General features: G+C 37.2%; 1 protein-coding gene across 2 annotated transcripts; it reads right to left on the reverse strand.

The window, feature by feature from the left end:
* Positions 1-3,777: 3,777 nt before the first annotated feature.
* On the reverse strand, positions 3,778-25,871 carry LOC139975534 (bifunctional peptidase and arginyl-hydroxylase JMJD5-like). Of its 2 annotated transcripts, none has more exons than XM_071983533.1 (7): positions 25,647-25,871; positions 23,006-23,851; positions 22,176-22,374; positions 20,840-20,960; positions 20,268-20,431; positions 5,087-5,198; positions 3,778-4,232 (listed from the first exon to the last, which is right to left on the reverse strand). In XM_071983533.1, exons 2-7 carry the CDS (start codon positions 23,766-23,768, stop codon positions 4,041-4,043), a joined length of 1,551 nt encoding a protein of 516 aa, XP_071839634.1. In that variant the 5' UTR covers positions 23,769-23,851; positions 25,647-25,871; the 3' UTR covers positions 3,778-4,040. The 2 variants fall into 2 exon arrangements, with proteins under 2 accessions (XP_071839634.1, XP_071839635.1); XM_071983534.1 differs by lacking the exon at positions 25,647-25,871 and adding an exon at positions 25,411-25,597.
* Between the last annotated feature and the right edge of the window lie 172 nt (positions 25,872-26,043).

Below are 26,043 nucleotides of genomic sequence, written 5' to 3' on the forward strand. Positions count from 1 at the left end.
CTGTGCAGAGACATAACATGGCACAGTAGGCGGACATAATACGTCACTGTGAACGGACATAATATGTAACCATGAGTACGTCCCTGTGTGCAGACATCATATGGCACTGTGTATGGACATAATACATCACTGTGAACGGACATAATATGACACTGTGTACGGACATAATATGACACTGTGTACGGACATAATATGACACTGTGTACGGACATAATATGACACTGTGTACGGACATAATATGACACTGTGTATGGACATAATTTGACACTGTGACCCTTGACAGTGTCAAATTATGTCCGTTTACATGATGGCATGATGGCACTGAACGGACATAATATGGCACTGTGTACGGACATGATAAGACAATGGGTACAGACAAGGTACGACAATGTGTACAGACATAATACGACATATAGTGTACATGGCATAATCTTAATTAGGTGACCCCTTGTATAAAGTAGTCTTGGGTTTTGTGTCCAGCTTGATGTCCTTCACACAATGTTTAGCAACACGATATATAATGCTCAAATAACGATTAAACTAACGACATCACACCTTACAAGATTTCTCGCACCATGCAGTACTTTTTACCATGAAAACGTTTGATTTATAAAGCAGCATTACAAGTTTAGTCAACATTGTTCAACATTGCTCAACATTAAACTTTCATGACAAGTCGATTACCTGATAAGTTAGTCATTTTCTTTAAGGATGAAACTCCAAAATACTGAAAGCAAAACCTTATTAGTTATTCACATGTGATTACATTAACCAAATATAGAAAAGTGCCTGAGCAACGATTTTTCTTGTTTTAAATCAGATGAAATAATTAATGACATGCTATTAGCTTTTGCACGTGGTGCGAAACAGTATAGAAAGCTGTATAATGCAGTTAGGTCATTTTGGCGATATTTCTGTGATTAAAGCAACATGTTTTGTGAGTTATTAGATCATAAAATCGTACAACAATGCAAATTATTAGCCAAATTAGTCTTTTAGTTTAATTTAAAAATAATGAAAATTGTAAAAGGTAAAATTTTTGGAATTTTTCCAAGTTACTTCTTGCATATCATTAATGGTGATATGAACGAATAATGCTATGATTGCAGTTGAGGTCATTAATTATTCACTCATTAATCATCACTTGGTTTTTAATTTCCTGTGTTTTACGTGCATGTGGTCACTGTTACAGGGAATAACAAAAACATGTACGGAGATGTAAGGAGACCCGTCGGAAGTTATTAATTACTTGCTCATTAACCTTAATTTGATGAAGTAGAAATAACTATAAAACAGTCTAGAAGCTTAGGTATCCTTGATCGATGAAGTTCAAGTTCACTGTGAGTAATAATCAATACGCTTGGTAAATTTGATGAAAATTGTTGACCATAAAGAAATATAAAGTTAAAGTTGCTAGGTTGATAGTCTTGCATCAAGGCAAGACCTTTACAAGAGTTAGTCCCTAATATCATTTGTGACTTGTCACACCCACACACTCATGTGTGTTCACTTCAAACAGTGGCTCCCCGGGGAAATACAGGGCGCGACATCTATACATGTTCCCGAGAGGAGAGTCACAAACCAGTCCACGCAACTATATAAGTTAAATAGGTTATATAGGTTATACCTCGAAGGTCCCTTTTTATTCACCTGGGTAAAGAGATGCAATGGAGATAATGTGCCTTGCCAAAGGACACAACGTAATGATCTGGCCAGGACTCGAACCTGCAATCCCTATAGATCGCATGTTAATTACTTTAGCCATTTATCTTTAGATCGCAAGTTAATTACCTAAGCCGTTTGTGACTATAAGACGCACTCCCAATAAACAAACATTTCTTCGCTAGCTTGGAAAATTTTCACTTCCACAAAATGTTGTCGCACACTATTTTAAATATGACATTAATCACGTGAGAAAAGCAATTAGGACATTTTCTGATTTCTGGACATTTCTTTTTCACTGTACTTAAAATAAAAGTTTTCTTACAAAGTTACTGAAGTGCACACCATACGGACTTTAACATGTTATCGAAGCGTGTTGATAATTTGTCAAACTCAACACAATTTCCTTAAAATATATATATTTTTTTGGGGGGGGGGGGATATTTGAACGCGACATCGAAAACCGTATGTAATTGTAAATTAAACAGATCTTTGCAAATTGTCTATAAAATAGGAACTCGATTCGTCTTGGTCAATCCAGGGTCCATACTATCTTCGAGAATCGAGCTAATCGAAAAAGAAAAGACTTCATGAGACAATTGCATTGCAACTTTTTTTTCTTCTATTTTTGCATGAAATAACTTTCTCTTCTTCATATTCCAGTCACATTTTCGTGTAAACTCAAATACCGCATAAATGCGACATAAAGTAGACTCATCTAACATCAATGACAACCATATACATCCGGGGCTAATCGTTACCAGGTCACGTGAACTATTGGTTCACGAAGAGACAAAACCATCATCAACACCACCACCCCACCCCACCCCACCCACCATCATCAACACCACCACCCCACTTACCATCATCAACATGATATTATCACCAAACCAGGGTGTTTCAACTCCGTGATTCATCCGCATCTATTGGGCGCTATTTAACCAACCAATCAATCTAATTTGTTTACGGGCTATTTACCTAGCAGGTCTTTTTTTTTTCTATGATGAAATTTTGTAATGTGAACGACCCTCTGTACAAAAACCCGATGATACTTTCAAAACACACCTTTACAATATAGCAACAACTACGACAGAAAAACAAAACACATCTACAGTTTATTTCTTTTGTCCATAGTGAAAGATTAATGAAATAATAGTCGAAAGCATGGTATTGTTTTTTTAGGCAAAGAATTTTTTTTTCTTACTTGCTATATACAAAAATATAGAGACACAAAAGGAAAAGAATTGTTCCATAAGATGGCATTCACATGTCAGTTACGTCGTCCAAATTTCGTTTTACAATTAAATCAAGATTTCCAAAATTTCCAAGGACTAAAATATGCAATTATGACAGTAATTGATGAATGCTATTAAATAAAGGAACCATTTAAGACCTGATTTGCTTCGAGCAAGAACGGTCCGGAACAGCTGATAAAATTTTGGAGAACCCAAAAAAAAAGATTGTAGATATATTAGGTGTCGCTGTATGTGGATGTAGAATTCAAGCAGCTACTCAAATATATAAAACTGGGTAATGGTAGACGTCTGTACAAGGTTTGCCTCTGGTCAATTCAATGTTGCTACATTCGTTTGGGATAAACAAAACATAATCTGCAATTTAAACTTCAGTTTGGTAAGTACAAACACTTTGAGACCCTATGTGGAGGGTTTAACGGCCGCCGATATGCGTAAGATCATTAAACCCTGCACGGTACACTGAGCATCGTTGTGGACTATATAAACCATACGAATATTAATATGTTAGTTTAATATTTTAATATGGTGTATACTGTTAAACGTATTGTATTCCTATGTGTCGGTATCTTTCTTATCGAGGCCAAATGAAATAAAAATTATTATTTGCGGACCTGGAACTCCAAATGATGTTTCACTGACAGAGGTAGAAAGAAGGAGGCGGTATATGACGAATCCACCCCCTATAGCGGAATTCTCTTCAGAGACAAAACTGGTAAAGTTACAAAAGCATTAACTTACTTAAACAGAAAGAACGGCGTCTGTATTATTTGTAAGTCCTTAAAAGAAACATATTTACTTTTAAATTTCGCTGCGTGATTCCAGGAAAGAAAAACATATTTTTATTTTCTTTTTTTTTCCACTTACACATGAAATATTTTCTACCTCTAAAATGTACATATATACAGAAAGAAAGACGTATGCATTTTTAAGTAGCAATTTGTAAGTCCTAAAAGGAAACATGACTTTTCGCTGCGTGATTCGAGGACAAGAAATATATCTTTATTTCTTTCCTTACACATGAAATATTTTTCTACTTCTGAATAAAATGTGAATCCCCTTGTTTCATAATTGATCGATCATCCGTGTATTAAATCCTTAAATTTCTCGCAAATTAAATTGTTACTATAGTTCATCTTTCTTTAGTGTCGTTTCTACTTCATCTCTCCATAAAATGGATTCACTGGAGAAATCCTCCTCTGGAGGAACATCAAGCGTGAGTCGTGAAGTCCATTTCTCAAGAGCTTTGTCAATATTAGACACGACTTCCCCGTAAGTTATAAACTCTGGATTCACAGATTTAAGATTCTCCCAGATCTGAAATATCGAACGAAACATTTCATGAGATTTTAAGTATAATCACATCTAATTTGTACCTTTTATACTAAACCTGTACCGAAGAACGGAATATGAACTTGCAAACTTGTTAGTATTTGTACGGTTCCAAGTTCACAAAAGTACATTTTCTGGATCGTCTGTAGGGGCGGGGGGGGGGGGGAGGGGATTGGCGATGGTGGGGGGATGATTAATTAAAATCTTATTTTGAGTAATACCACCCCAATGTACATGGCTTGATCAGTTTGTACCGTTAGTCAGTATAAACTGAAGTGTGTTATAACACCGTAACACATGTTAGACCCTGTCAGCAGATGCTACTATGGAAAAATTACTAACAGACGAATTCATTACTCAAAGGCTGTTTCAACTAATGAATGGTCCATATGTTTGACTGGTATATATACCTTGCATAATGGTGGCTCAAGTTGCAGATTTTAAGCGTTTTGCAGATTAAAGTGTTATCCACTTTAATGCATGTGGACGATCTACTGGCGAAACCTCTATGCATAGGATTGTGTATTTCGCATGTTTTCTTCAAACTGTCTTGTGATAATGTTTATCGACAGACGAAACGTCTTGTAGATTCAACAGTTCCTGCTTGTCCTAATAGGAAGGTGAACCAGGAACTTCTCTATCCAATTAGATCATTTGCATGGTTTCACATATAGGCTGCACAGGATGTACGGTACATAGAAATTACAACATAATGTTTAAGCTTGGGGCAATTTTGTTTCGCACAAAACAATGGCAAATGTAATTCGCTATTTTGCGCAGAATGTATAAGCTCTGACGTCAGAAGACGAAAATGTATCGCAATGTCTAAGGATACAAACCTCCAATGCAAACTTTTCAGTCCCTCCGACGTTAGGGTTAGTGGTGTATTCTTTGATGAAATCATCTTTTGTTAAAGTGCCGCCTTCGTAGACCAAGGAAAAGATCAGGTGCCTGAAATAAATATAAGAACAATTCAAATAAACAACTTCGGAAATTTAAAGAGTAGATAGTTCACCGACTTGAAGATGAAAGTCAAATTTCAGTCTGTTATGATGAATTTCTCATAGAAGTCTCTCTTGGACTGTACAATATATAAACAATCTTAAAGGCATTGAAGACTCGCCCCAAACCGCGCTCTGAAAAAGTTAACTTTCCGTTGCTTGCAAATGACGTTTTCTTCTTGTCGCTACAAAATGCAGACAGTAATGAAACGTGATACCTTGTTATCTTTTATCTAGACCTGAGATGTCCACGCTGCTATATACACTGTCTTGTGGGTATTGACCGTAGCTGTATATGTATAGACTGTACACTAGTGTCTAATTACCAACGGTAGCAAGCTGTGTGTGTATTTTCTGGGATCGATGGTGGTGTCTAACACTCTGTTACACCTCATTCGAAACTAGGTAAGATTACCGGCATGAGACGTTTCTTTAAGCGCGAGTCTTCACACCCTTTAAGGAGAGGTTATCCTCAGCGTTGTTAAAGTACTCTTCAGTCTCAGTAAGAGATGATTGAGTACTCCTATTATCAAATTAGAGATACGTGAGTACTCCTAAGTCTCAATTAGAGATAGTTGAGTGTTTCGCAGTCTCAAGAGATTGTTGAGTACTCTACAGTGTCAATTAGAGATATTTGAGTCCTCCCTCGCTGTCAATTAGAGGTATTTGAGTACTCCTCAGGCTCGATTAGGGATACGTGAGTACATCTCAGTCTCTATAAGAGTTACCTGAGTGCATCCCAGTCTCAATTAGAGATTCTTGAGCACCTACAGTGTCAATTAGAGATACTAGAGTACTGGGCAGTCTCAGTTAAGGGTATACTTGAGTACTTCTCAGTCTCAGTTAGGGATACGTGAGTACTACTTAGTCTCAGTAAGGGATACGTGAATGCTACTCAGTCTAATTTCGAGATACTTGAGTACTGCGCAGTCTCAATTCGAGATGATTGGAATATTTCTTAATTAAATACTTGCGTACTCCTCAGTCTAATTAAGAGATAGATGAGTGCATCCCAGTCTCAATTAGAGATTCGTGATTACCCTACTGTGTCAGTTAGAGATATTTGAGTCATCCTAGCTGTCAATTAGAGATACTTGAGTACTGCGCAGTCTCAGTTAAAGGTAATTGAGTACTTCTCAGTCTCCGTTAGGGATACGTGAGTACTACTCAGTCTCAGTAAGGGATACGTGAATGCTACTCAGTCTAATTTCGAGATACTTGAGTACTGCGCAGTCTCAATTCGAGATATTGGAATATTTCTTAATTAAATATTTGCGTATACTCCTCAGTCTAAATAAGAGATAGCTGAGTGCATCCCAGTCTCAATTAGAGATTCGTGAGTACCTATACAGTGTCATTTAGAGATGTTTAGCCCTCCTCGCTGCCAATTAGGGATACTTGAGTACTGCGCAGTCTCAGTTAAGGGTACTTGAGTACTGCGCAGTCTCAGTTAGGGATACGTGAGTACTACTCAGTCTCAGTAAGGGATACGTGAATGCTACTCAGTCTAATTTCGAGATACTTGAGTACTGCGCAGTCTCAATTCGAGATATTGGAATATTTCTTAATTAAATATTTGCGTATACTCCTCAGTCTAAATAAGAGATAGCTGAGTGCATCCCAGTCTCAATTAGAGATTCGTGAGTACCTATACAGTGTCATTTAGAGATGTTTAGCCCTCCTCGCTGCCAATTAGGGATACTTGAGTACTGCGCAGTCTCAGTTAAGGGTACTTGAGTACTGCGCAGTCTCAGTTAAGGGTACTTGAGTACTTCTCAGTCTCCGTTAGGGATACGTGCGTACTCCTGAGTTTCAATTAGAGATATTTGGGTACTGCGCCATCTTTATTTAGAGATACTTGAGTACTCCGCAGTCTCAATTCGAGATACTTGAATATTTCTTAAAGGCATGAAAGACATAATTACGTATTCCTCAGTCTCAATTAGAAATACTTGAATACTGATATCGCACGATCGCGACAAATTCAACGGACACAGCAGTCATGTTCTACATGACTTGTATAACTGATCCTATACAACCCTTTACAGTACACATCGTAAAGATGTGCTCATTTTTTTCACACTGGGTGACTATACGGTGCATTGTCGGAAAAAAAGAACGACGCTATCAACCATAATCTCTCGCCTAGGATTTACGAGAGAGGTTCGGGGTGGGGGGGGGGGAACCCCATTGCACGGGATCAAACTAGGATGCCTGGATAATACGGGATGAATAATAATGTATTCTCATTTTCATAATATAATTAAGTAATTACGTAGGCTTGCAAGAAAGGAAACCCTGTGGAATAATCTCCACCGGGGACCCATCGGAATAAAACGGCAACATACAACCACTGTAGTATATATCAACAATACAAGAACAATTATTAACGTCTACTTAGGGTAGTCAACTAACAATGAACACTCAGAAACAACAACAATATACACTAAATCAGCCCAGGAATAAGGGAGTGGGAGGAATTAATAAACAAATAACTGCAAACGACCAATTACTAAAAGGAAACATAACACTAAGATAGAAATGTGGTAACGACAACAAAAATATCCACTTAAAGTTACCAGTGGTTTTCAACCTTGGGCTCGCGGGCCCATTTTGGCCCGCGAAGCCGATTTTGTGGGCTCGCGAGCATTGCCCCAGTAATGATTAAAAAATTTTTTGGGGGCTAGTGGCGAAGGCACATGATGATGTTTCTTAGGAAGCCTCTTCGATGAAACCTTGTACAACGGGTAAAATTTACTCAACCCTAACCCTATAAGACTAGTATAAGAGAATTCGGTGACACCCACCAACCACTGCACACTACGTATTTACCAAGGTTATGATGTGTGGAAGCCTTGCTTTGTACCATTGCCTTGTACCATTGAGGGTTGCAAGAAATCTTTGAGATAGGCTCTAATTGGGCAGTACCTGTCATCTGATCACGGAGGAACATACATAGCTTTGATTGAGTCCCCGGGTCACTTGTGTCAAGAATACACTAATAAACGCTGTGAAATTGATTTTACGAAGTTGATAACTTTGCAGGGTAGGGTATGGGCTCGCGAGGACGGCTCGGAAGACAAATTGGGCTCGTGATCGAAAAAAGGTTGAAAACCAAGGACTTAAACAAAACTACGTCAACAGAGACAATAATTCTTGGAAACAGTACTTACAGACTTACGCATATACATACATATATATATATATATATATATATATATATATATATATATATATATATATATAACTAGGACGTAGAGGTCAACGTTAAAATGAAAGGATGCCATCTACTTCACGCAATATTCAATCAAACAAATTAGTTCAGCGTTCCATAAAACGTTTTCATTTTCTTTAATGCTTTTTATGTTTTTATTTCGCCTACAGAAGTATAGCTTTACCAATTAAAAACAATAACAAACGTTCGCTCCACTTACTATATGCAAAGACGAAAACCTATGAAATTGTATCATTCTCACCCGCCCCTCCACCCCCCTTCCCCCCTTCCCCTCTCTGTCCACCTCTCTCTCTCTCTATATATATATATATAAAGTTAGCGGACATTGTTTTGGTATTAAACACGCATCATAATACTACTGTTACACCCTGTTTACCTCATGACAATATATAAACTTGCCACCAGTCTACAATTATTCAAGTTTCACTGATGTTTCGATAGTAAATTCAGACTCAATTGTGATATCACCAACAGATGGTAGGAAGTATTATCACTACATATAGCTATATATGACTATTGAATATAAGGCCTTACACGTATTTATTTAAAGGACAGGTCATTCTGTGTGTTCTGTCAAAATCAAGATCATTAACAATACTACAATAGTATTGAGTTATTAATTGCAACGTTTATCTTAAAATTAAGACCAAAGCAGTATACAACAGGTCTTGTATAGTAATCCATCACTCTCCATTGGCGTCATTATACGTATTCAGTGACGTCACAGTCCAACAGTCATAGTAAACAGTGATTAAAGGTAACTATAAATATTTGCAAGCTTCGAAATTGAATTTCAACTGACCTTTCAAACTTTGGTGATTTTTTTTTCTTTCCCCCATGTAAGCTTTTTATTTCCTTCTATAATTACGCACTGACCGAAGTTTATGTTTTTTTCTCGTTGGGGTCTGGTCAAATATTTCAAGTGGCCAATATCCGATGTAGGTCGTGCTTGTAAACATGCAAAATTAATCTGTTACGAGTTTGGAATAAGTTACTACACCATGTTAGCGTGTATGCAGTAATATTAATATGGTAAAAAACGGAGGCTATATTCATGTTTATAGTGATACTCAATAGAGAGTACCGTAACTATAGAAACGACCAATTTCCAAAAAGAGTACTACAGATTGATTTTAAAGGGTGATCTAGCATTTTAGCATGTGCTTTATATATATATATATATATATATATATATATATATATATATATATATATATATAGTTGGTTGGTTGGTTGGCGTCTATCTTGGCGCAGAGTGCTCTATGTCCAGTGGACAGAGCGGAATATATGTTGATACTAGTTGAGACTAGTGGAACACTAGTATAGTTGCAGTTGTGTTCCACTAATCTAGTAGTTGTGTTCCACTAGTCTCAACTAGTATCAACATATATATATATATAGGCCTATATATATATATATAGGCCTATATATATAGGCCTATATATATATATAGGTTTAATATCATACTATAATACTGAATGTTTAACTTTGGTCGCAAATATAGTTTTGTCATATTACTACTTATGATCACATGAGCAATGCCTAACGGAAGGTTTCCAGACTTACATGGGTTTCCATCATTATTATTACTTATATAATAATTATTATCATAAGTATAATTATTATTGAATAACATTTTATAAAACTCAAGATAAAAATTTTGTTTTTTATTATCATGATACAATATCGAGTCTTTATACAAAATCTACGCAAAAAAACAAAACAAAACAGGAAAGAAAACACTGCCTTAAGACATGATTTCTGAACGCATACTCGAGATTCATATCTCGATACGGAGAAGCCACGTGAAATAGAAATGGAAAAAACAGCGTATATGCCAGCCATGTATAGCCTCATTTCAGGCATATAAAAGCATATAGGTCAGCCATTTCAGCCTTCCAGCTAATTCCATATAATTCATCAAAAAAATATATCAATTTTGTTTTTAATAAGATCACTTTAAAAGTAGTTTATTATCCTTTACACAGAATTTCCGTCTGGGTGTGATAAATAATATAAATAATATGAAGATAAATGTTATGAAAAGTAACATTAAAAAACGACAACCCGTAGCTGGAGCGTTTACTGTTGCTTTCTGCGTCTGGCTAACGTCAAATCTATGTTTATTGTAAATATCTAGCGAGGATTGATGTAGTCCTATACGTCACTCCACATCTCCTAGAATTTCAAACATAAATTTTACAATTTTGGGATCTCGACAAATAAATCATATAAGTCGATTAATAATGCATATTAACGGAAACAGATGTTGTAACAAATCAAATTCCTGCATGGTTTAATTTAAAATTTGAATTTTGTTTCCAAATTCATTGGGTCCATCGAATCCCGTTCTATAAATATAACTTACAGAGTACAACAGCATGAATATGAGTACAAGTGGAACTCCTCTTGGTGTCAGTATGATTTGCAAGGCTCTAAGCATTATGAGTACGACGAGTACATTAGTTTGTACTAGCAGTGTACGACAGTGTATATACTATCGGCTAGTACAAACTACTATTTCGAAATGCAAAGATTTCAAAATACAAAGGAGCTAGATATACTAAAATGACCACAACATTTGTTCTTATATACTATTTTTTAGTAACCGTAAAAACGGCAAACTGGAAACTTCCACCACCCTTCTCCCTCCCTCCCCACCTCACCCCCTCTACAAAGTCCCAAGACCCCCGAGTCATATCTGGTAATTTGTTATTCGCTTATTTCTCACGCTCCGATGTAAAGGATATATTAACGTTACTTATATACATTCTATGATTTAAAAGAAATATAACAGGTGTTAATTCACAGCACACCTCTGGGCGGAGTCTTTTATAGACAGCACGCCTCTGGGCGGAGTCTTTTTTTTGGATATTTTCCACTTTTACCTGCAATTGGTCTGTATTCTTGGATCAGATCTGAATTTTCTCAAATAAGACCTTAACAAAGCACCAGCTTAATTACTTTTTCATTTGATGGAATATTATTATTATTTTTCGCAGCAATGATTCTACATTAATTGGGACAAAGAGAGCATAAATCATAAATTAATCAACTTGAATATTGTATGTCGGGTTTCTTGCAGTCTCGAAGCTGTACTTTTATAGGTTTACAAATGCTTAATAAATTTATAACTATCCCGAAAGTAAGATCTGTCTTTTCGTATTCTATATACCTGAAGTACCGGGAGACAATTCGCGAGATATTTCAGTATTAAAGCATACTGTACAATCATGCATTCTTTCACGGCATTTTGATACAATCAAAGTATAAGTTTCTTTTGATGCTTCTCTGTAAAGTGCCTTTTATCTTTGGAGTGCCCCTTTAATGGCAAGGAAAATACAACGTATCGCTCCCGGTGCAATTCTACCAATGCGTTGATAACAAGTTCATCTAGGTCAATGGACGCGACATATCTAGCTGAAATAACAAGTGGATATCTTAGATTAATCGACAAAAAAAAAAACACGTGATTTCGATTCTACAATCACCTATTGATTCACAGTAAAGCGTTTTCACTTTTTATTGTCAACTCAATAACATACATTAGTCTGTCGAAGAACGAAGAGAGAGAGAAAGAGAGGTGGAGAGAGATGCCATACATGCATACATACATACTCACACATACATACTCATACACACTTACACACATACATAATACATACATACACCACGGTGAATGTAGTATAGCATACATTTATCGTTGCTAATCAGGAATGCTAATAATAGTACGTTAGTGCTTCCATTCACGAATAAGCAGATGCGCGACAAGAAATGAGGTCAATTAGTTGTAGTAACCTATTTTGTTTTTCATTTTGCTGTGGCTCGGTGTAATAGAATTAAAACAGTTAGAGTGATGGTAAATTGAAATCATACATAGAGAATTCAACAATTATATTCAAATTTCCGGGGATTCTAACGTGGATTTTGACGACACGTTATAAAGCTAGGCCTCAGTTCAAAATCATGAAAATCAAGGTCAAAGAAGAAAGACTTCAACTTAAGTAGCCTATCTGCAATAAGCCTTAATGGAGAGAACTTGAAAGTACTTTTCGCACTGTCAGTGACGTAGCCTGGAATTTGAAAGGGAGGAGCACTTTTTGCGATTGATACGGGGGAGGGGTCTAAGGGGAGCTGTTTTGAACAATTGAATGTCCTTAGATGCGCTCTGGTGCAATGTTTTGCCAGTTTCATCATTATCATATGATATCATATTATCAGCAGATTTTGTTTTCTGTTTGAATGCTTTTACATGTACTTTTACATATTATATCAGAAAGACAAACATAGTGCTCTTTTACAATTTTCCCAGAAGAATGACTCTTGTTTATTGTCCAATGTCTGGAATTTAGTGAATTTGACGAACTTAACTGAGGGACAATATAAACTTTCTTGTTTTGTAAGACAGCCAGATATACAGTGGCCTAAAAACAAATATCGTTATCGCAGTGTATTAGCAGTGTAATAATTATTTATAGGAAGCGCGTATCACGTACGATTGCTAGCTTAGCTTCATAACATGCTGTTCATGCAACAATTTAGGACGAATCATAGAAAGGATGAGAACGAACGTTGTCGATGTCGTTGTGCATACGGTTCGTGACACTCCATCGAGTGTGGTTATAGGTAGGCGATATGTATTTTATGATGCAGTGGCCAACTGTAGGCTTGTAATAGGCTATAGGCTAAATTTAGCTAATTGCATCTGCCAAACTACAGTAAAGTAAGTAGCTGAATCAGTAGGCCTGAATGTTACTACGATTATAATCGAGTTAACGGAGCTGACGAGTATTCAAGATCAAAAGAGCACTGACAAAATACCATGCTAAAAAACAACAGTTTATAAAAAATATTCGACACTGAAAGGGGGGAGCAGTCGCTCCCCCTGCCCCCCCCCCCCCTGGCTACGTCCCTGGTCACGGTGACATTTTGACATAGCATATATAAGGGAAATATAAGTCGAACTAAAGAATAATTTGCAACAAATTGTATTGCAACAAACTCATACCAATATGACTCAACACAACTCTTATAACGTAGGAAATCATGGATGGTCTAGCAGTGTATGGTGCGTGGGCTTCAAATTCTTTTATCGAATGAAACCATGATCATGAATGGTTGAGTCGGGAGTGGCGTTCAGTCAGAGCAGCATACGATGGGCTTTAGTCTATAAAATTCAAATTTGCACGGTCTACTATACAGGCGGGCGATTGTATAGCAAATAAAACCAAATCTGATTGGTGTATATCAGGCAGGCGATATAGTACCGCACATTAAACTAACTTTGATTGGTCCAATTTAGGTGTAGGCGAAAGAAAAGTAAAAAAATATATATATATACAAATTAAGTATTAATACTTTCTAACTTGAGTTATCGTATATACAATTGACTTGCAATAGACTATTATTATTACAGATGACGGAAGAATATTAATGGTCCCTTTGTGTATTTAATGCATAGCGAAGAGTATAATTACACGTTTAATGCGAAGACGGTGGTAAGATAATATAAGAGAATATGTCATTGTGAAGAGAAAAAATATATATAGCCTATTCACTGGTCAGATAATTTAGTCAAAATGCTAGAAAGATTTGGTTTTCCCTTTAAATCACAACGAAAGGATGTATGTTATAAATACTTAGGCCTATGTAAGGAAATAATACCGTGATGAAAAAAGGTGTGATGTTAACAATATAGTTCCCCCAAGCTTTATTATATATTTATAGTTAATAACTGATATTATAAGGATAGCATATCGTATAAAGTGACAAAATATGTATTGCATGGTCAGATAATTTATTTCGCAAAGACAGCAGTGAAACCGAACACGAAATGGAATATATTAAAGTGTCAATTGTTTTAGTGAAGGGATTGGAGTGAATCCAGTCGTGACGTAATAATTGTTGTTCCAATAGGTCCACTACCGAACTAAGTGGCGTCGAGGCAACCAAGTTTATACAAATACCATGGGGATTCAACAATCAGTAAATTGAAATATAAAAGAAGCAGATTTAAAACAATCTAACAAGTTTGCATGAATGTTTGTTTCTATTAATCGCAATAATAGGAACGTTATCCTATATATCAGAAATTATGCGTAATTAGTTTTTTTTTTAATGGTGTTCTTTAATCAATCTTAAACTTAATTACTGTATTTTCTGTTAGGCTATATACTATACATAAGCCTAACGTCTACGACAGGTACAGTATATAGGCATAAAGTTTAGCTCAGCAATTACATACATACATTCCACCAAACAATAGTAAGAACATTTCACACACTTTATAAATATATGTAAAAATAAATTTATCATATGCTGTAGTAATATGTAATAGCAATTACATCCGTAACATACCGAGGAATAATCCCAAATCGTACTTGGGACAATCAGCTGAAAGTTCAGTATTTGCTCCTATCATTAACTGACTAAACCTCTTTAATAACTTACACTGAATACCGTATATATACGAGAAAGAAATCTTCAACAGTATTCAAACTGGTTACACCAACCACATATGTATATATATATGTACAGCCCAGGTTTCATAATGGTACTAATTTAAAATTAGATCTCAATATTTTGAATGGCATTTCACCCTCCCCCCCCCCCCCCACCACCCTTTTCTGATCAAAAGTTTTGTTGTGTTCAGTATAGGAATGTTTCTAGGTTAAAAGGAGAACCTTTTAGACGTCTTTACCAAAACTACTTGAATTACCCACGTGATGTCTGAATCTGCTCTATTCTACAACGTTCTTCCACATTTTGGTTCAAACAAGCAGTTCCTCTTTTGTTTCACTTTACAATCCCTCTAAGTTTTCACTCTATGTCGCTCTTTTTACACTGTTTTTCCTTACGTTGGTTATATATTAAATAATAATTCTATATGGTTTTCATGCGTTCCATACAATAACCAATGACCGTTGTACGTGACCAGGGGCGGCGATTTGTTTCAAATATAGGGGGGGGGGGACATTTGCTTGGGTGCAGGCTGAAAATGGCACTTCCCAGGCCTTGTAAGTTGCATCTAAGCATTTTTTATTTTGAAATTATTAGCGATATCATAAAAAAATATGCTCGGGGGGGGGGGCGGTCGCCATAGGCGTAGGAGGCGGGGGCTGCAGTCATGGGCGGCGATCATGGGGGGACGGGGAGGGACATGTCCCCCCGATATCTTAGATGGGGGATATAGTATCTAATATCCCCCAATATGTCCGTATTATTACCCATCCCTATTGGTTAGAATAATTGGGGAAGTCTTTACAATAATAATGATAATAATAATATAAGTTTTACCGTTGAAAAGCACATTGCAAATTATTCATCTTTAGTAGGTGACCGAAAAATTTTCCGGCATATTTCCCGAATTTTCACACACATTTTTTTGGCTGCAGGCTGACTGTGTAATTATTCTGAGTATAGATACTTGACTGTTTGAACTTGGTCAATGTGAATCCATGACAACACATCCCTTACCAGTTCATTCCATGTTCTTTCACTCATATGAGTTATTCTTGTCATACAAAAACGTTACATCATGACACCGTGTTCTATGAAAGTGTTAGTAATGAAACGAATTGTGTGTGACATTGCAATCTATGGCGTCGGCTTTGTTTCAAGTTAAATCGGGAACTCTGCAATTATTGTGCAATTCCATCACTCTGTGACGTCATACTAATTACTACGCTGTGAAAATCGTAAGGGATCCTTGTAAACATCGTCTCCCTTGGTAAAGGTAATTTATCAGTCGTTACATTCAGTGTACAATGGAACACTTTAGGTGTTACTCTTTATTATGCCCGCACCATTGCTTGGCGCCATTGTACTTTCTCAAGGGTATACGACAAGCGGTGTCAAACTTCAAAACAGCACTTGTGAAAAAACAAATTCGCGCCCTACATTTGAGAGATGCAATAATCTAGATTAATGTATAAGAGTCCAGTCGTCACAGTGTATGCACAGAAGAGCACGAGTTTGCCCCTGTATGGTTAACATTTGACGTGCTAGCTTTTTTAAACATGTTTGGTGATTTTTTTTAGAGAATTTTATTCGATGCTATATACAGACAAAGAGAAAATACCGTGTACAAAAAAATATATACGAGAGATTTAACCGTTGGTATCTCACAACGATAGTTAGATCCCAAATAGAAATACGATTGAGAAGCTTTTAGATGACTTCATTACCACAATCATTCAGAAATGTCGTTCTCAAAAGCAGATTAAAAATATTATGAAAAATCAAATTTGGCCAAAGAACGACGTCGCTACGGATGCCAATAATTAACATAACATTCAACGTGTTTGTATATGTATGCTTTAGCTCTTTCGCACAGATTTTTTATAAATGATCAGAGTTAGGAGCTGTAACCTTAGGCCGCTGAGCCAGTGATTAATAACACCAAGCATAAATCACCGTGTTCTGAATATTACGAACATACGTTTTGCAGAGCCTGAAGGGTGGGGGAGGGTGGGAGTAGGGTGGTTTATTCCGAGTGTTACCGATTAGTAAGTTCCCATTGCGAGAATATAAAAGTGAGACACGAACTAGCACACTTCAAATTGGAGCTTACATTTCGTTGCTATGGGTAACATCATGAAATTTCTAACAATGCGTCTTTAATAGAAATCTCATCATAATATATTTCTAGCCTATTTACTAATCCGTAAAAACTAAAAAGGCGAATTTGGCGAGTTAACTCCTCAAAGTCTTTGAAAATAATAAAACTGCGCCAGAATTGTTACTTGAGATCATGCTTAAAGCGCCCCTTCCCCACTGGGAGGGGGATTGCTGTAACATCATTCAACGCATACAAAAACAAGAAACATTGTTATCTTACAAACGAATCGATGTCGTTTGTTTCGACATATGCCCGCACGTCACAACGCAGAATGATGATACATGGGGCGCTATATGTAAATAGATAGAGAGTGTGATCGGTAACAGTGCCAAAGGTAAGGCAGTGTAAACCCCATGCATAAGGGATGTTTCTGCGTGTGTACATGCGTACAATATCCTCCGTTTGTAGAGAATTGAAGTTGATGCTATATACCTGGTTCATATATAGCAAACAGTATACTGTACTTCCTTTTTTCTTGTACAAGAAACCATTTTGGCAAGAATTGTTGAGGATTCCAAACAGCTCGTCATGACCATTTTCACGGGACCACATTAATAACATTTTCAGGTCACTAATCCAATAAAGTGCAAGGTATCAGAAAATCTAATGATTGTGATAATTCACGGCTAAATTCAACTAGATTGTATTTTCCCTGCTGGTGGAGATTCTACAATACTACATGATTTCCTCCGGAGGTTTGACATCGCAGCAGATAGAACACCCGTGGGGAGGGAGAGGGGGTGGGGGTAGTCACTGTTACACCGACTGAAGTGCTGAACATGATCATTAACAATGTCTAAAACGTTTGCAAGTCTAAAATGGATCGTTGTAGAATATGACTATTCGTGATACACTGATATATATATATATATATATATATATATATATATATATATATATATATAAATATATATATATATATATATATATATATATATATATATATATATATATATATTATATATATCGTAGCGTCAGCGGTAAGAACTGAAGTATACCATGATAGTATAAGCATGTACGTATAAGAATATTCAAATTACAATTGGTTATAATCAGCAAGAGGACGACACGAACTTACTCATTTACTCAGTTGTCTCACACCATAAATACAAGCTATTCCATTGTATTGAACGATGGAACTCTGTAAACAATATTCTCTACGGTAAAACGGTACCGTACATTATAATTTATGTAAACCGCGTTGAAGTTTAAGGAACGGTCAAGCGCCACCCGAGGGGAATTACCCGTCTATGTTGTCAAAGTCATCATTGTGACCAAGAACGACACTATACAAAGAGAAGACCCCCCACCCCCCCTCCCCCTAACAAAAAATAGGAGCTGACGTGAGTAATGGCTAACATTAGTCCTCCAATTAGACACGAAATTGTACCATAGGAAAGATAAATTGTACGAAAATTGGGAAAGATTTCTCATATTCTGAAATTTACGAGATTCACAGTGGGAGGAAAATGTAATTATCAGTCATCAGGGCGAGGGAAAGAGAGGGATTTGTTCTGGTATGAGTATATAAAAGTCTCATATTGTTAATTGATCAATAAAAGAGAAGAACTTATCAATCATGTTAAAGTACAGAAAATGGCTTTCAAATACCGTAGTAATGATTGTTCTAATCTAAGCTATGTGTGATCTTCCTTACTAACAAAAAATAAAATATAATAAAAACAAAGCACAAATAATATCACAAGACAAGAAGACTCGACTATTCTGCTCGTTTTACAAACTGAATATAAAAAAAATAGGAACTTCCATAAAAAAAAGAGGTTCTTAATTTAAAGCCGTTACTTTTGACATTTTCTATGTGATATAGTCTTTTAACTACAAGGTAATAGTGATGTAGCGATAACATTAAGAGTTTGAGAGTACTCGTTGGAGCAAACATTAGTTTTGCACGTATCGCAATTAAGTTTTCATTTTCTTGAAAGCTTTCCGAAACGCGAAAACTTGGAAGAATGTTCTAAGGAAGCACGCGCTCTAATTAAACATTTTTGGCCCTAGAATTATATACACGAGCATGTTCTGTTAGACTACCTGTAGACCTGTGAGGACATGTCTTCGTGGAGTACTTAATTTGATTGTTTTCTCCAAAACGTTCTTGAAAAGTGTAACATCTCTAAATTCGCGTTAGGAGAGGCTAAAAGTACTCTTTTGCATACTCAGGACGATAAACTCCGAAATAGTAATACAACTTGAGAACACGAAAGTTCATTCAATTTTCCTCAATCTTGTATCGTATGAACATGAGATGGACGTTTGCATGTATTCAGTTTTACTGTACAGTATTAATATCATTTCTTTTCCCATTTGGTTAATGTTTTTTTTCTTTGTTTATTTCTTGCTATTGTTTCTTTTTCTCTCCATTTTTATTGTTGTTATTGTTGTTATTGTTGTTGACTTGTTTGGTGGGTCGCATTTGCACTCTATACAGAAACAATTTTGTGTTTAATGTAATTATTTTGATATTGTTTATATAGAAAAAAAAATTATGTTGCGTCAGATGGACTGACCTAAGATGTTCAGTCACTTTTATTGATGAGCCTCATAGTTTTAATTAGTCATTTATTAAGACAAATAAAAGTGACATATGTAAATACATCCTGAAATTGATAACACTGAGTTTTGAAGCTCTATGTCATGTCAAAAATTCATTTTGTGCCTAAATTAATACTTGAACGTGCACATCTTTTATTTCGTTTGTATGCGTGTGTGTGTATACGCTGAAGAATTGAACAAGTCCATATAACGTACATAAAAAATCCACGGCTGCTGGAGATTCTTTCATATTTTTCTTTATTCGTTGATTTTGTTTTTATTTCAAAGGTGGATGATGCTTTTAAAATTGTTTTTCTACACAATGGGGATTTTTTTTTATATGATCTAATATTGGCACTGTTGTCAAAAATAATACTGTTGACCTCTATCATGAAACTTTTTTTTTACAGTATATTATAGGGAAACGGAGAGATTTCACTTCTATAGAGGAGCCTGTGACATCACACATTGACAAAAATTTACACTCCGTCCACTCAAGTAAGTTTACGCAAAAATTACGCAAACAATTCATCAAAAGTAATTTCTAGCTGTTTTCGGTAGCTAAAGAGATTAAGCTGATACTTAGGTAATCGTTCTCCTTTAAAGATACTTACCTTATATCTCTCGCATCAATGTAAGAATATTCAAATTCAAGAGTATTCGAAGGATCAGCGAGATCAGACTGTAAGGCGTGCTCAACGAGGGTAGCCGTGTCTAACGCCAACACTTCATCCACAGTGAGTTGGCCTTTGCCCTCTGGATCTATAACATCCCACGCCTGCACATAATAAGTATGAAAATATGTTCAACAAAACCATTACAGCCGTACAGGTGTTTTAGAGTTTTATTCATTCTTTCATTCGTTTGTTCGTTCATTGACTAATTAGTTAATTAATTCATTAATTCGTCCAGTCATCTATTCACTCATTCGTTCGTCTGGTCATATATTCATTCGTTGTTCCAGCCATCCGTTGATTCATTCGTTCAGACATCCATCTCTTCGTTCGTTATTCCAGTCATCCATCCATTCATTCGTTCGTCCAGTCATCCATTCCGTTCAGTGTATACGGTTGTCTCTTATTCACAGTACAAACTGAACAAGCCATGTACATTTAGGTGATAATAGCAGCTGTAGGTTTTCCGGGTTCATCCACAAGCACAGAACTAATGATAAACACGTACATACCTTTAATAGAGAGTTTATGTAGTCATCGGACACTCTGTCTGGGAATAGTAGCAGATATTGTTCTAGAAACATCTCTTTCGTCGCCAATCCATAATACTCTGCTTTCTTGACATAGTTTGCTCTGTTAAGGAATAGAAATGTAAGAACCAGACATCACATATAAACAATTTCAAAGACCGTTTGCGCGGTGATTATGCCTTAGACCAGAGGTTCCCTAACTGGGGTGCATGAACCCCCATGGGGTGCGTGAGTCCATCCCAGGGGTTCGTGAGACAGTTCTGAAAGTCAAAATTAGAGTCCTTTTTGTTGAGCTAAAATCTGATATGTCATATAATTTAGTAATGTACAAAAGTCGTACCTTTCGACAAACTCTACAATATTACACTATGAACTTGATCTTTTACGAAGCACTGTTATGCGTATTATAGTATAATAATGACTCAGATCGTATCTATAAAAGATTGGGGTTCGTGGGCAACTCTGACATCCACAGGGGTTCGTGGGGGATAAAGTTAGGGAAATCCTGCCTTAGACCCATAGCTCACCGTTAGGGTATGACTCAGTCTATGCCATGGGGTGCTCAATATGTAGCCCGCGGGATAAATCCCTCCCGAGAGAGATGTCAGTCCGGCCCACAAGTTGAACATTAATCAAGTGTGCGGATCTTAAAGGCCTTAGGCTTGAACACCCCATACACTGGACTATCCTGCACCGACAATGCTCATATTTAGGTATAGAAAATAGTGAAACTTGGAATCTGTCTGGCTCTTTGAGCCAATTCATGCTATTCTCTGACCTTCGAAGAGAGTCAGAAAAGCTTGTTCTTTACTGTTGTGTGATAAGTGATGTACTTCAACATTAGTGACGTCATTTGTGACGTCCAGACTCTTGCAATATGGCTGATTAAAAGACATTTTAACGCCAAACATACCCTTGTTAAGCCCCCCCCCCCCCGCACTGCCCGACAGATCGGGACCCGGCTCAATACGACAGTCGTGGATCGTCGGGGAAACTGACATTTCCGAATGGCATTTGGCAAGGTGCGGGGGGGTCACGGTAAAAACTGTCCAATCTTAACAAAATGTAACCAATCACCGTACAGCAATTGTGCATGTGACCTAAGCGAGCACCGGTCGTTAACAGAATGTAGTTGTTGTATGGGGCTTTTCAGTCGTTTGGTTTGCTGGGGTCAGTTTTAGATTGTGGTTTCTTCACGACTATCGCACACTACTATGTCACGAATGTCGAGTTAAAATCGAGGCTGGGCCTTCATTTGGGCATTGTGCGGTGGACTTAAGTCAATTGTACTAGTAATATGACGTGCATAATTAATTACTTAAGATTCCACACGTCCATGTTACCCATGGTCATAATACCATGGCCCGGCCAACTCCAGAGCACTTCCATTTCATTAAGAGGGATATTTCGTTGGTTTTCTCTATCACAGCCGTTATCCTCAAATGTTTGAATACGTGAGAAAAGCATTGAAACAGCAACGTTCATGGTATCAAACGAATCAACTTGATGGTAGTAACCTGTAGAGAGAATGAAGAAACCCAAAGAAACAAATATATATCTGCAATGATTCCATTTAAAGTTTGGTCTTTTAGTTTTGTAACACATTAAAAAAAATACATGGAAGTGTATTATAACGTTCATGATATCTAAAGAAAAAAATCCACAAAAGTAGCCTGCTTGTAGGTCTTTTCAGTCACTTTTCCAAACGGTTAAAATAAAATTGGATGGATGTTTAGTTTTAAAGTTCCTACTGCAAAAATGTTTTGTGTTGCGTTTTGTATGTTTTAATTTAAGCAACACCAAAACACACAAATTACATAAACAGCTAGACGTTCTTGGACTTCCATCAGTTTTCATCTACATGGGCCGGTATCGAACATGGTTCATAAATACAACTTGAGACTAAATGTAATACAACTAACACTGTAACTTAGATTATAGACAAACCACAATAACATGTTTATAATAAGCGGAATCTCTGAAAGGGAGAACGTGCCCTCACACTTATTACACAACCAAACGAGACCGGTCCAGGTAGTATCCACTATCCACCCACTATCACTATTTTCTTTCGATGAACAGAAGCACTCTGCACCCCATACCTTCCAATGAACTTAATCAATGTAATGGCTTAACTGCAATACTTACCCTTTGGCAGGAACAAACAATCTCCAGCATATAGCATGTAGTCTGAATAGTGTATTTTTGTAATATTTGGAAACCTGAGTAAGTCGACTTGATTCACATTTATGTCAGAGCGCCCTCCTATTTCTCGATCTGGTTCATATGTTTTATGGATATATGGCTCATATTTGCTATCAACAAATTTCCATCTTTTAGTTCCATTCATTAGACAATTTATCTGATTAAATGCATCTTTGTGTAAGACACTCTGTGAGTCTCCTGAGCTCATCCACAGATCGACTTCGACTATTCGGCCTCCCATGTTTCCACAAGACATACACGATAACACCGTCACATCGCGGTACATCGGTTCCGGTAACTGTGACACAATATAAGAATCAGTTTGGTGGTAATGTTTAAGAAAAGAACCTAGTTTGTCCCTTCCTAATCCCTCTGAACCGACCGGTATCCTACTAGTAGCTTCAAGCTTTCCTTCCAAACGGACTTCAAGGCTTCCGTAGTGTTTGTCGAGATACTCTTCCGTCCACAAATCGAGAGCGGGACTTTTCCTCGCTGCACCTCTTAATATAAGAGGGGTCTCAGGTTTGACATATTTCTCCCAAAATGTCCAAGGGTCCGGAATGACTTTCGTTTCCTCGATGAGGACATCAGCTCGGCGGTGTCCCCCGAAAGGCTCCATGTGACCTGTCGGTATCCCATCATCCTCCAATGCAGCTCTAACCCCGGAAGTGACGTACAGTGTAAGAAGAGCAAACGTGGGTAACATGTCGATGTATCTCGTGCGTTCTTCACAAAGTTATTAGAATACAACCGATATCTCAATTATTCCTCTATCCGGGACTTGATGTTCTGAGATGGCGAGTTGGTATTGACCGTGACATTGAAACAAAAGAACAAAAATACTAACACTGCTAATGATACTAACAGCAACAATATAACATTTATAAAACATTATTATAATTTAGGTGACGCTACATACGGTAATAGTAAACAAAAAAAACAGGTTACATAAACTCCCGTAAATCACATAATCTCCTCATTTGAAAGATGCTAAACACAATGAACAATTCAGTTTGTCACTTTTTTGCTTATCGGTGACGTCATGTTACGTCATATTTTCCTGGCTTAATTCACTGTTCATTGAATATTATGGTAGAATATTGCAGTTTGTTGTTTCTTTACTTCAAGGACATGTCTAGCGTGCATGTAATACTTTTCACCCCCATTAAGAATTACGAAAATTCGGATTTCAGTTGAAAGAAATCATTGACCCGTTACTCTCGAAAGAGACAATACATTATCTTTTTTTGCAGTTTTCGGCAAGTATAACGTTACCCCGAGCCAAGTGAAATATTAACCGGATTTACCCCGCGGATTTCGTTTGCAAAGTAAAGTCACGAAAACAAATATATCGGGGGAGTTCCACTATATGCATTGAAGACAGCGTGTCGCGCCCTGAAAAAGGTAACTTTCCGTTGCTTGCAAGTGAAGTTTTCTGCTTGTCGCTACAAAATGCAGACAGTAATGAAACGTGATACCTTGTTAACTCTAGCTGGACCTGAGGTGTCCATCGCTGTATCGTTTGAACACTGTGCTGTGGGTATTGACCGCAGCTGTATGTACTAACTGTATACTAGTGTCTAATTACCGAAGGTAGCAAGTTGTGTGCGTATTTTCTGGGATCGATGGTGGTGTCTAAAACTTCCGTTACACCTCATTCGAAAATAGGTCAGATTACCGGCATTAACCGTTTCTTTTTGCGCGAGTCTTCACACCCTTTAACGTCCAAGCAATGATGAGACCTCAAGGAAGTCTACTGTGTTTTGCCCTAAACTCACCCCATAGCTTACCCTACCCACCCCCTTGTTGAACTAGTTTTCAGAGCCTCGCTTTAAATGCCTATGCCTTTCTCTCTGGCATAGACATCTGAGTCACATCACAGGATGATGTCATCGAAGAATATAGCGCCTGAGCACGAATGCCAAAGTATGTTCACAGTAGCACAAACAGTGCGCTCTCAGTCCCAATCCAGGGCCTCAACAATTGAGAGATGACCAGGGTTGCCATGTGGCCGTCCATTAATCATTTTACAGTAATGATTTGCAAAACAGACGTGGTACAGCATCAACACCATTGACATTATAGTATGCATGAGTCGGCCAACTAACCCCCTTCCACCCCTGCCCCCCCCCCATGAAAAATAATATGTGTCGGGGCCTCTGCCGTCCCCTTACATTGGACCTACCAGTGACCATTGAATTTAACGATGTCTGAGGTCTAGTGGATAATCCCGATTACCTTGGAAGGCATGACCAGATATATACCCACACACATTATCTTATAAATAGGCCTAAATATCCAAGAGATAAGTGTGTAGGCATTGGTATATATTGACATAGTCTACTCACCAGTCACCATCAACAATATATTTCTGCACAATATACTTCTACACGCTATTATTGGCAAAAACCTTTAAAAGACACAGGAACGTAACACGAAGATTCCTATCTGTATATGTAGAGCAGTCTGGTTATAACGCTCTGATTTTGTCCAAGGCAGTTGCATATAAACAGGGCTAGGTAACATACCAATATGGTACGCACGTATTATAAGATCGCATTTCACATGCAAGAAGAGAATTTACCTGGTATATCCGTTCACAGCTTGTTTAGTATTAATTTCAAGTGTAGCGTCCCAGCGAACAGCTCCAAACAGGTTGATGGTATAGTTATGATAAATCTCACGTCGCCTTCAATACCAGGGTATAAAAACATACGGTATGTCTCTACGTGTAGTAAAACACGCCGCAGTTTATGATATCGTGTTGAGGTAACACACTGAGTGAACCATACATGGGTACGACTTGACATCAATATAGCTTCCACCTGTTGACCTCGACGTGTGCACTTCCTTGTAACGGGAATCTACCAAGATTCCCATTTCATGGAAGTATTGAGTAAAGGTTTTTTATCACCAAGGCACCAAGCTGTGAGTTTACTACACTGCAGGTTTGGGTATTTTTTATAGACTATAGTGTGCTA

This window comes from Apostichopus japonicus, chromosome 11, assembly GCF_037975245.1.
Source record: "Apostichopus japonicus isolate 1M-3 chromosome 11, ASM3797524v1, whole genome shotgun sequence".
NCBI lineage: Eukaryota > Metazoa > Echinodermata > Holothuroidea > Aspidochirotida > Stichopodidae > Apostichopus > Apostichopus japonicus.

Bases quoted from the DNA above. Each gene is read 5' to 3' on its own strand.
- LOC139975534 (XM_071983533.1), bottom strand. From the start codon at position 23,768: ATGTTACCCACGTTTGCTCTTCTTACACTGTACGTCACTTCCGGGGTT. The intron at 20,961-22,175 runs GTAATTAATTAT...ATTCCTTAACAG, and splicing joins ATGGACGTGTGGAATCTTAA to AGCAAACTATGTCAAGAAAG. The intron at 4,233-5,086 runs GTTTGTATCCTT...TCGATATTTCAG, and splicing joins CTGAAAAGTTTGCATTGGAG to ATCTGGGAGAATCTTAAATC.